This window comes from Microcebus murinus, chromosome 2 (assembly GCF_040939455.1).
Source record: "Microcebus murinus isolate Inina chromosome 2, M.murinus_Inina_mat1.0, whole genome shotgun sequence".
NCBI lineage: Eukaryota > Metazoa > Chordata > Mammalia > Primates > Cheirogaleidae > Microcebus > Microcebus murinus.
The window spans coordinates 48,111,812-48,124,565 of NC_134105.1; the positions used below are offsets into that span (position 1 = coordinate 48,111,812).

At 36.5% G+C, this 12,754-nt stretch overlaps 1 protein-coding gene across 4 annotated transcripts in view; it reads left to right on the forward strand.

Annotated features, from left to right (window-relative positions):
• Window positions 1-12,754, forward strand: part of PATJ (PATJ crumbs cell polarity complex component) — a 345,818-nt gene that overhangs the window by 95,401 nt on the left and 237,663 nt on the right. For all 4 annotated transcript variants that reach the window (XM_075998871.1, XM_075998878.1, XM_075998885.1 and 1 more), the window contains exons 18-21: window positions 1,971-2,180; window positions 3,479-3,595; window positions 5,434-5,835; window positions 11,193-11,316. In XM_075998871.1, the coding sequence (XP_075854986.1) occupies window positions 1,971-2,180; window positions 3,479-3,595; window positions 5,434-5,835; window positions 11,193-11,316 (853 nt within the window). The remainder of the gene's footprint in view (window positions 1-1,970; window positions 2,181-3,478; window positions 3,596-5,433; window positions 5,836-11,192; window positions 11,317-12,754) is intronic.

Here is a 12,754-nt window from a genome sequence, read left to right on the forward strand (position 1 = left end):
TCAAATGCAGTGGTATCACAGCTCACGACAACCTCAAACTCCTCGCCTCAAGTAATCCTGCCTCAGCCTCCCTAGTAGCTGAGACTACAGGCATGCGCCACCATGCCCAATTAATTTTTTCTATTTTTGATAGAGATGCTCTTGCTCAGGCTGGTCTCGAACTCCTAACCTCAAGCAATTCTCCTGCCTCAGCCTCCCAGAGTGTTAGGATTACACTGAGCCACTGCGCCTGGTGTCCATGAGTACTTTTTACTTTTAATCCTCTTCATAAATATGTGGTATTTGTACATCAGAATGTATAAGACAATTACTAAGAGTCTCTTGACTTGGGGCTAGAAAGGCAAGGTTAGTTGAGAAAAGCAAGATGTTATGTTTGAAGGCATTCTTCAAGGAATAAGCTGTGTAGCCTTTGTTGATTTAAATATGGTATATTTGGTGAAAATTCCATGCAGTACTTTGAAAATGAACCCTGATGTCTGAAACACAGAGGCATAGAAAACTGGATCAGAAAACTTCAAAAGAACTGTCAGCAACTTCAAACAGACATAGCCTGGAACTTGGCAAATCCTCACTTAGCTAATTCCAAAGTTTTATAATTCTAACACGAAATCTAGCAGTTTCTGTCTACTTTCTCTGGAAGGGTTTAATAGAAGCTGGAGTAGTAGAATCTCACGGGCATTACATCTTGCCTTTGTGGAACAGTAAGTGCATAATAAAACATGAGGAGCAACATAGACAAACCAAAGCAAATGCTGCTGCTTTTGGGATTTAATTATTTTTTTCTCCCCAGTGCTAAGTGTGAAGTTTAGTAATAGTGCCATATTCCTCGCCATTAAGGCAAATGAAGACTCAGCTGTAAGATTTCTACGTGAATATTTCTTTCTTTTCCATTCACAACCATTTGTTTCCAGTTTCTTCTGATCATTATGATGTGGAGTGGGCAGCAGAGCATGGTGATCAAGAGTCAGGACTTAAGAGCCAGATGGCCTGGTTGAATTCTGGCTCTGCCACTTGTCAGTTGGGTGATAGTGGCTAATTTCCCTAACTTTCTGAGCCTCAGTTTCCTCCTCTGTAAAATACAGACCAAAAACAATCTATCTACATCCTGGAGTTGTTGTAAGGATTAGATGAATTAATGATTGTCAAGGCTGACACACAAGAAGCACATATATCAGTTTGTTGAATAAAACAAAAAACAGTTACAAATTGGTTTTATAAATTGGAGTTATAAATTGGTTTTTATTAACCAAATGTATTTTTTGATTGTCAACATTATCTTCAGTGCTTAATAAAAAGTAATATGGAGCCCTCCCAATGGATAAGAGAGATTTTCGCACATTGGTTTTGTTTATGAATTCATACTCATTTTCTATGCATTAAAATAGTTCTGACCTAGGGGTATCGTGTCATAATTTTAGATTATGTTATTTTTAAAAATATTTTTAAATACAGTGGAATATTCCATGGTTTCCATGTCTTTTCCGGACTTTCATGGTTTTGTAGGAGGATTCTGTACAGCTGAATGCATAAGAATGGAGTATCATATTTATATTAATGCTTTTCTCAGAGCCTACTCATGGCCTAAAAGGAGTAATAAATGGCTTTGCCTTTGGTCTGTAGCATGACAATGCTTGAGAATGTCAACGAATCTTGCCCAACTGTTCCCAGAGCTCTTATGGCCCAATAAAATGTCATTCACTAAAAAATTAAAAAAACAAATTTATATGTATTTAAGCACTTAGACATACAATTGAAATTGTTAAGATTATATTTTCACCTTGATACAAGCTGATATTTGTATGGATATATAGAATATTTTAACTTATTTTTACGTGTTTGGAAGAACATCACCAGAATGCTGAACACGTGAAGTAAATAGTCAAATGAGATTCATGAGTCAGTATACATGGTGTTAAGTCTGCATATGTATTTTCAGGGAACTGACTCATCTTTCTTTGCTTGATTCGTAGGACCCTTTAGATCCCACAAGATCAGTGATTGTGATCCGTTCCCTGGTAGCAGATGGTGTAGCAGAAAGAAGTGGAGGACTATTACCTGGAGACCGCCTGGTCTCAGTCAATGAATACTGTTTGGACAACGCCACACTTGCTGAAGCTGTGGAAGTTCTGAAGGCTGTGCCACCAGGCACTGTACACCTTGGCATCTGTAAGCCTTTGGTGGTAAGTGTTGAATTTGGTTAATATAGGAAGTGCAATAGTTGAGAACATGGATTTTGGAGACAAATACACCTGGCCTTGAATCTGTTTTACTGCTTTTCCTGTGTGTGTGAGACCTTGGACAAGTTTCTTTAATGTCCTTGTCTTATAATATCAGAAAAAATAATGTCTACCTCATAGGGCAGACAGCTATGGATTTTTGCTTAATTCTGTGGTTTGCAAGGCTTTGTGTCCTTGGACCAGTTATTTAACCTCACCAGCTTCCACCTTGCTCACCTATAAGATGGGGCTCACATGGTGTGATTAATTGAGAACATAGGCTCTAGAGCAGGCGTCTTCACACTACGGCCCACAGGCCACATGCAGGTGTTTTGCCCATTTGTTTTTTTACTTCAAAATAAGATATGTGCAGTGTGCATAGGAATTTGTTCATAGTTTTTTTTAAAACTATAGTCCGGCCCTCCAACAGTCTGAGGGACAGTGAACTGGCCCCCTGTTTAAAAAGTTTGAGGACCCCTGTTCTAGAGCCAGTCAGCCAGCATTCAGATTCTGGGTGTGTAACTGACTAGTCATGTAACATTGGGCAAATTACTGTTTCCCCTTTTACTCACTGGTAAAACAGGGTTAATAAAAGCGTCTACTTCTTAGAGAATATATTAATTAATATAGTAAATATATTTAAAGGATTTAAATTTGTACCTGATACATAGATAGCTATATATACACAAGGTTTTTTCCTAGGAAAGTGATTTTTCTTTAAGGAATACTTTTTTTTTTTTTTTTTTTTGAGACAGAGTCTCACTTTGTTGCCCAGGCTAGAGTGAGTGCCATGGCGTCAGCCTAGCTCACAGCAACCTCAAACTCCTGGACTCAAGCGATCCTCCTGCCTCAGCCTCCCAAGTAGCTGGGACTACAGGCATGTGCCACCATGCCCGGCTAATTTTTTACATATATATATCAGTTGGCCAATTAATTTCTTTCTATTTATAGTAGAGACGGGGTCTTGCTCTTGCTCAGGCTGGTTTTGAACTCCTGACCTTGAGCAATCCGCCCGCCTCGGCCTCCCAGAGAGCTAGGATTACAGGCGTGAGCCACCGCGCCCGGCCTAAGGAATACTTTTAAAAAAACTTTGAGGAGCTCTGACCTGTATATGACTTTCTTTTTAATTGTTAAAGTTTGTTGTAATGAAAGCACTTTGTGTAAATTTTGTCGTGCACCTGCACTTAATGGGAATATGAGAATCTGAAGAGAGTTTGAAACTAAGGTATTTTCTTGCTTATAAGCGTGTCTTATATTTTCAGGAAGATGATAAAGAAGAAAGTTGTTATATTTTACATTCAAACAATAATGAAGATAACACTGAACTTTCAGGAACAATTCATGATATAAATTCATCTTTAATACTTGAAGCACCCAAGGTATTTAGTAAATTTATTTCCCATTTGAATGATTTGCTGTGAGCTACAGTTTTTATAAAGAAGACAAAGCTTGTCCCCATCCCTTAGCTAAATAGATATTAATTAACCTCCCTCTCTCTTTTATTTTTTTAATTAAACTGAAATCTTTTTCTTCCTACATCACATTGCCTCTCTGAATGACACAGGCAAGATGTAAGGCATGTTCAAAGAACAGATGTACTTTATATCACTAATATATTCCTAAAGTTTTAGGGGGGTAGAAAATAGACCTACGTTTAAAATGCTATAGAAAATGGAACTATATCAAAAAATTTCATATTGAATACTTTCTAAAGAAAAGGCTTATTTAGTCAAGCCCTACTTTATGCTTCAATTTTACAAAATGTATTTGGAAGCTTTTCCCTTTTTAGTTCTTTTTTTTTTTGGGGACAGGGTCTCACTCTGTCACCCTGGCAAGAATGTGGTGGCATCATCATAGCTCACTGCAACTTCTATTCCTGGGTTCAAGTGATCCTCCTGCCTCAGCCTCCCAAGTAGCTGGGACTACAGGTGCACACCACAAGGCCCTACTAAATAACTTTTTTTATTTTGGGAGAGATGAGGTCTTGCTCCTACTCAGGCTGGTCTTGAACTCCTGGCCTCAAAGGGGTCCTCCTGCCTCAGCCTTCCAGAATGCTAGGATTACAGGCGTGAGTCACTGGAACCAGCCCCTCCTTTTATATTCTTAAAAGGAATTGTCTTATGTTGTTCTTTGCAGTTGGAGTATGGTTTTGCTTTACTGGGTAATAACTGTCTAATGATATTCTTTATATAATATGTTGACAGAGTCTCAAGCTGATATCCATTCCTGTAATGTCCATTAGATTTTTTAGTGTAGACATTTTTCATTAAAATTTTGTTATGTGATATGTTCAAACATAATCTCTAATCACAATTTTTTTAGAGGGAAATAACCAGGTTATAATATTTGGTATACTAAATTAATTTAAAAGCTTCACCACAATGATGTTTAGTTGTGAGGAAGAAACAATAGAAAAAAGAAATTTACATGTAGTGATAATGAATAGGACTTAAAATAGGAAATATCACTGATCTCTTAGAAGGAATTGGGCTACATGGTGTCCAGCACCCAGAGGTTTCCCAGGGTTAGGCCAAAGGCTTAGACAAGAACTCAACAAGTTTCTGCACATTTAGTATCAGTGGTATGTCCTAGCTATTCTGATTAGTGAAATATAAATTAATTTAAAAGTATATTGTATTCATTCCTTTCTATTTTCAACACAGTTAAAAAAATATACTCCTATTATTTGTTATATTATAAAAGTCATACTCAAGGTAGTTAGACATAACTCATCTTTAGTCTATAGGGAATGTTTTTTGAACATTTTAATAGCCATGATTTCTTTTTAGTTACTTAAGCTTGAAAATCCTGACCTACCTTTTCAATATTTGCTTTCTTAAGTAATAATATGAAATTAATCTATATTTATGTACTACTTTTTATATTAGGTGCATGGGTTAAATATTTAGAGTAATGGGTTAACAAAATTCCTATTTCTGATGGAGAATTTCCAGGTGGTTAATGTATAATGAACCTTTTAGAAGGTTTGAAAGAATCATTCACCTTGCCACAGGCAGATTTCTGCCTCTTACTTTCCTCTCTGACCCTTTTCTGGGTTGAGGATTGTGTGGGAGCGAGGCTGTGTTTCTTCTTGTCTGCGGTGGAGAGCTGTGCGTGTTAGCTGTGCATTGGCATACAAGGTGGTACATTGCCATAATCTCAGCATTTTAATTTTCTAGTTCATGCGTATGACATTTTTTGCAACTTTTATTTACAGGGATTTAGAGATGAACCACATTTTAAAGAAGAACTTGTGGATGAACCGTTTCTAGATTTGGGAAAGGCTTTCCAGTCCCAACAAAAAGAGATAGACAACAGCACGGAGGCCTGGGAGATGCATGAATTTCTGACTCCTAGATTGCAGGAGATGGGTGAAGAAAGGGAAATGCTTGTTGATGAAGAATATGAGCTGTATCAAGATCACTTTCAGTCCCTGGAATTGTATCCCTCGTTGTCGTCCCACATTCAGGAGGCCCTTCCTGTGCCCTCCATGCAGGAATTTCACTTTGCTACACAGTGGTTACATGACAGTGAACTGCCTGGGTCTCCAGAAGCAAGATCTATGAGGAGTGTTCATTCCCAGGAGACACAGCAGTACGGCTATTGCCCTGAAAACGTGGTAAGGGATTGCACATCTTCCCTCCTGCCTAGTCCTGTCTCTAACTCATGTAACTTAAAAAAAAAAAAAAAAAATACTGAACAGAATTTAATGGGCCTTTTTATAATTAAGTGTTGTTTGCAAGATCTGCCATACGATGGTTAGCTATAAGTATAAGCTCATCTCTTCTGTATTGCACGACTTCACTTGGGAGTCCATAAGCTGCATTTGCTTTGCTGCTGTAGTGGTTTTTTGCTTTGCCTCTTTGGTGATGTTTTTGTCCTAAGTTTCTCGTTTCAGGGAAGAGTTCTTTTATAATAACATTCATGATTTCTTTTTAATTTCCCCAGGGAAACACAGCTGTGTATTTCTCACATGGCATGTTTTATCAGGGAAAATCAAGGCAAAATTGATTATGAGTATATCGTTGTTTATGTCTTGGTGATCCACATTGTTCTCTGTGTTATATATGATATAAAAGCACTGATCTGTAAGAAATCATCTTAAAGTTGTAAATAGATAGTATGGCAGGAAAGCATTGTGTTTTAATAGGTTTCCCCTTACTATTAAACCACTAATCAGCTTTATTTCTTATAAGATTATATAGTCAACCAGTCACCAACTGGAATCCTTCATTAGCAACTTTTAAAAATGTTTTTGTTTCTTTATTTCCTGCCCTGAATTAACTTTCAGGCAAATGACAAGATTACTGTATAGGGATGTTTTTTTAAAAAGGCAACTTAACAGTATGTTCAGATGCGGGATGGTGTTCTCCTCCTCGCCGAGGCTGGCAGCGTCCCTGCTGTGATGGGCAAAACATGCCTCCGCCTGCTCTCTCACTCGGCAGGTACAGGTGGTTTCTTCCCTCGTCTCCTTCAGACATTTCCTACCTGTTCCCTACTGCAAACGCTTGTGGGTCCCTCTGCTAGGCAAGACACTATGCTTTCTGTATTTATGGGGCCCCACAGGACGCCCCATGATAGAGGGCCCTGGGCAGTCCACCAAGAACAGGTGTTTTTGGAATGCGTGAATGGTGCCTGGATGTGGAGAGAGGTGACACATAATTGTCCAGTGTGTTCATTGGCATCGGTGCTTTCTACCTTTGCCAGTCCCTCTCCTGTGATCTGTCAGTGCTCAACCCCAAGCAGAAGATGTATTCAGTTATATAGAGAGCAAATTGGAATTATAGATGACTGAATACTCATAAATATTTGTTTTGGCTGTTTTAGTCTATAAAAAGAAAATTTTCTGTTTATCCAAATAAAGGGCAATCTGAAATATCCGTCCATTTTGATATATTATAAACATTTAAGGCTATAGATGAAATGGTCAAATGTATATTCATAATATTGACTTTGTAAGTTTAAACATTCAATTTTAAAACCTCCTAAAATGTTAAATTTTTGCCTATTCTGACATTTAATCATATAATTTTATTCAAATTCTTTCAATGCATATTTAATGTCAGTATCTACATTGTCACTAGAATCACTTTTTGATCATTTAACATAGCTTTCCAAATATATCATCTTCATTTCTAACTAGGTTGTTTGAAATACAGCAATTTTTAAATCCATTCTGTCACTCAAAATTTTATCCTTATCTCAAGTACTCATTTGCATAATATTGGGTGTTTTTTTTTTAAAGCCCTTTTATAAGCTTATATTGATGTGCTTAACAATGTAACCACTTACTCTATTATTTGTTAAAGTGCTCTTTGAAAGGCTTGTTTAAAACAACTGTCAGTGCTTACAATTTGAAGGACATGTATACTAATTACTAAATCTGTGTTAAGTTTCCTAGCTTCCCTTTTTTTATTTCCCATTAATTCAGCCATATTCACTTCTGTAAAAAATAATTTCTATTTACCCAAATAAAAGGCAACCTGAAATATTGGTCCATTTTAATATATACACTTTTAAGGCTATAGAGGAAAAGGTCAAATGTATGTTCATAATATTTACTTTATAAGTTTAGTTAAACATTGGTATTTTAAAACCTGTAAAATGTTAAAATTTTTTGCCTATTCATACATTTAATTATTTAATTTAAAGTTACAGAGGTAACCTCTATAAGCTTCCCAAACTAGCATTAAGATTTTCAGCCCTAATGTATCTTGCGTAAACAGTATTTTATTTTCTTTAAATAATTATATGTTCTTGCTTAGGGCATTGACATTTTTCCTCTCTTCCACAGTGATGACAGTTACAGCCATATGATTGGGATGGGCTCAGATCTTTATTTGCCCACCTGTTATTACTGATATAGCCCTGTGATAATTTGTTATCTAATAATATTACCTAATATTGCAGTCCCTAAGAGGATTTTAAAAACACTTGTCAATGCCTTACAAATATGTAATTCCCAAAACTCTTCTATATAGAGGTGCCCTTCAGAAGGGTAGAGGAACATTATTATTTCCATCATGGTTGTAATCTCCGTTTGGGGCTGCAGATATAGCTGTAGTTGTGGAATGCAGATAGTACCTAACTACCCACAGTTTATCTTTCTCTACCACCCTCCTATGCCATTTTAGTTGAAGGGTGAAACCATGAAGGTTTATAGACTTGTTTTGTTTTTGTTTTTAAATTATAGTAAAATACACATAACACACAATTTACCATTCATTTAAACATTTTTGGTATACAGTTCAGCAGCATTAATTACACTGACATTATTGTGTAACCACCATCACCATCCATCTCTAGAACTTTTTATCTTCCCACACTGAAACCCATTAAGTAACAACTGCTCTTTCTCTCCTCCTCCTGTCTCTTGGCAACCATCCATAATTGTATTTTGTGTCTCTTAAGAGTTTGACTACACTAATCACTTCATAGAAGCAGGATCATGTAATATTTGTTCTTTTGTGTCTTGTTTATTTCACTTAGCATATTGTCTTCAAGGTTCATTCATGTTGTGGTAGGTGTCAGAATTTTCTCCCTTTTTAAGGCTGAAATAATATTCTCAAAACTTTCCCTCTGCCCTCTTGTGTTTTTGCTTGGAGGGATGCAAATTAAACTGAAAAAAGACATTAAAGGTTTATTGGTATGCATGCCAATGCAACAAAAGAAGTAGCTAGCTCACTAAATGGTTAAAGTTAGAGGCTTCTATACCCCAAATTTCAATTGCTATTATAGATCATAGGATAATTCTATATTTAACTTTTGAGGAATACCATACTGTTTTCCATAGAAACTGTACCATTTTACATTCCCACCAACAATGCACAAGGTTTCCAATTTCTCCACATCCTAACACTTGTTGTTTGCTGGCTTTTTTTATGTTTGTGTTTGTTTTTATGAGTGTAAAGTGCTATATCTTTATGTTTTAATTTACATTTCCCTAATAGTGATGTCGAACAGCCCTTCAAGTGTTTATTGGCCATCTTTTTATATTCTTTCTAGAAGTGTCTATTCAAGTTCTTTGTCCATTATTTTTGTTTTGTTTTGCTTTGTTTTTTTGAGACAGAGTCTCCCTCTGTTGCCCAGGCTAGAGTTGTCATAGCTCCCTGCAACCTCAAACTCCTGGGCTCAGGTAATCCTCCTGCTTCAGCCTCCTGAGTAGCTGGGACTGTAGGCATGAGCCACCATGCCCAGCTGATTTTTTTATCTTTTTGTAGTCTTGCTATATTGCCCAGGCTGATCTTGAACTCCTGGTCTCAAGCCATCTTCCTGCCTCCACCTCCCAAAGTGCTGGGATTACAGGCCTGAACCAGTGTTCCCAGCCTCTTTATTTAAAGATTTGGTTCTTTTTGCCTGAGGATTATTCACCTGAGAAAAAGTGTATGTTCTTATTTTCTTCTCTTTTTAGAAAAAAACCCAGCAATTCATTTTCTAAAGTTCCAACCTCTCATACCCACTATACTGAAATCCCAGATTGAGGTATCAATTCTCTTATTCTTCAGCTACTATTAACATAATTGCCATTAGTTTTTTTAAAAAAATGTCCAAATGGTCCAAAATTACTGTAAAATTTCTTCTTTTTAAGTGCTCAGTACCTGCCATCTCTTCCTTACTCCCTTTTCTAAGTTCTTCTTATTTATTTTATTCTAGGCAACTAAGTAGTTAGATGTCTTCCTTACTCCTATTAAATATTTGAGTTGAATTCTATGTTCTTTAGGGGCCACTAGGTATCTGATATAGTTACATACTTATCTATATTCATAATCTGTTTGGAAAAAGCTAGCAGTATATGGTATACCAGTTCTTACCATTGAAGTCTGACCAATGTAACTTTACCAAAAAAGTGGGCCATTATAAACAATATATTTCACATTTTTGTTTTGAAAAACCAAAATTTCCAACAATAAAGTATAACATACTGTTATTCACCTCAGATTAATTAAGGTATATTCCTGTGGTGGCTATAAATTACTCATTTAAATTTATGCTTATAAAATATCATAATAAGATACTTAAGTGAAAATTATATGTTCTCTTTCTTAGTCTATTTGGGCTGCTGTAACAAAATACCATTAACTCTGGGTAGATTTATAAACAACAGAAATTTATCTCTCACAGTTCTTGAGGCTGGGAAGTCCAAGATCAAGGTACAGGCAAAGTCAGTGTCTGCAGGGGGCCCCTTTCTGGTTCGTGAATGGCGCCCTCTAGCTGTGTCCCCACATGGTACAAGAGTACCATGAGCTCCCTTGGGGCCTGTTTCATAAGGGCAGTAATCCCATTCGTGAGGACTCCACCCCTATGATCTGCACAAAAAAGCCAGCTCTTAATACTTTCACCTTGTGGGTTAAGGTTTCAACATATTAATTTTGGGTGGAGGACACAAACATTTTAGCATTCTGGAAGTGTGTTACTTTGGAAAACCATGAAAGATATGTATAAAAGGAAGATGGGAGGAAAGTGCAGTAAGTTATCTATGACACTTATCTGTAGGTTTCAGGTTTGGGTAATGAGGTATTTACCAGGCAGCTAAGAGTGCGAGAGAGGGCAGGGCAGGGCAAAGGCTTAGAGATATGAAAATTCACCATGTCGTTTGGGATCAGCAACGAAGCTATTTAAATTGTGGACATCAGCAGCATGATCCAGGAGGTTGTGTATATCAACAATCAACCTTGCGTTGATAGATCTTTTATTCTTCTACCTTGGTAAATGTTAATTTAAATCCATTTATTAATGTTTGTAATACAAAAGTTTTGCTCAAAATTGAATATTTAGATAAAACAGGTTTTACTAGCCTGTACTTTTGCAAATATTAAATTACGGCGTTTGTTACTGCTTACCACGAAACCATTACCTGAGTATGCCTGTTTGCAGGGCCAGTTTTCCACTATCATCATTACCTGGTTTGAACAGCATTATAATGTTCCACAGTTTTTCATAAAGTACTAATGCATTTCTATTTTTCCTCTTCTCAAGATGAAGGAAAACTTTGGCATGGATTCTCTTCCATCCTTACCGTCAACTGAAGGAAACAGTCAACAAGGCAGATTTGATGATCTGGAAAATCTTAATTCATTAGCAAAAAGCAGTCTGGATTTAGGTTTGTGGCTTTTGTTTCTGATAAGCACAAATTACATTATTTTGTAGTTTTTCGCTTTTATGCTTGTATGCAATGAATTTACTGTCACGATTTTATTCATTATGATGTCTTACATTTAAATCTAGCTTATCCATTGCTTTGCTTCATAATACCTGAAAGAATAAATGTGGCTCATATTTTAACTTAGATTCTATGTTCTGAGAAGGCTGCATTTGTCTGCCTCATTTTGCTTTTTATTAGCAGCCCACATTGAAACTCAAACTAGTATCTTACATGGAATCTGAAATAAGTCTCTACTAATATATATTAAAATTTCTGATGCTCTTAAGTGATATTGTTAGCTCATGAGTGGGCCTGTTAAATATTAATAGAGGCATATTTTAAACATTTATGAAACATTTTATAGCCATATATTATAGTCCATTTTAGTACATTAATAACTTAGTTTCCATTAAAGAATTCTAAAAGTATAGTGCCTCTCCCTGTCTCCCCCAATATCAATTCTTATATACTTTTCAAAACTTGACTTTAAAAAAGAATTTTTCTTCCTTTGACACTGAAATATCGAATGTCATTGTAATGTTGACATCCCTTGGTAAGACTGTTAAATTTTTTCATAGCCGTAGGATTTATAGAACCATTGCTGAGGATTTATGCTGTCTTTTACCTGTTAGGACTACTTATAGGAAAAGTCTCTCTCTGTGGGCATTTCTCGTGTTGAGTGGGAATATGCTGTAAAGGGAAAGAGGGCTGTAGAGAGTGATGAACCAGTTTTATATGAGATCAGGATTCCATTAAGTAAAATTCTGAAGAATGGAATCCTTAATGGTAAAGATTGAAGGCCTCTCTGAGATAACATACACTTCCCCGTGGGTCAAAACAGAGCATGGATAGTTAATTTTGAATATCTAAGATTAGATGAGTCTATCCAAGTTTTCAAGGTCACAACTAGGAGAAAAATGGGACTTTTTCCCCGTAAAACTTTACAGGTATGCTGCTTTTAAAAATTTGCCACATTTATATAGTTCTCTGACTAAATATATTTGCAGAAGATTTATGGCACAAATAAATGAATAAATGAATGAATAGACTATATCTCTTCCATTACCATTTATACTTTACAGCAATCTCAGCATTGTTTTGGACCAGGTAATTCTTTGTGGTGGGGGTGGCGTGCCCTGTGCGTTGTAGGATGCATAGTGGCTTCCCTGGGCTCTAAGCCAAGATGCCAGTGGCACTCTCACTTCCAGTCATGACAAATGTCATGTCAAATGTGCCTGGGGTGGGGGTGGGGTTGGGGGCAACACTGCTGCTGGTTAAGAATCAATACTTTATACTATCAGGATTGAAATAATAGACTAGATATATGGAGTGGTGGGTGTGTGGGGCAGGAGCAGTAGAATAACAAATAATTTTAGATTTATCTATAGAACAATTA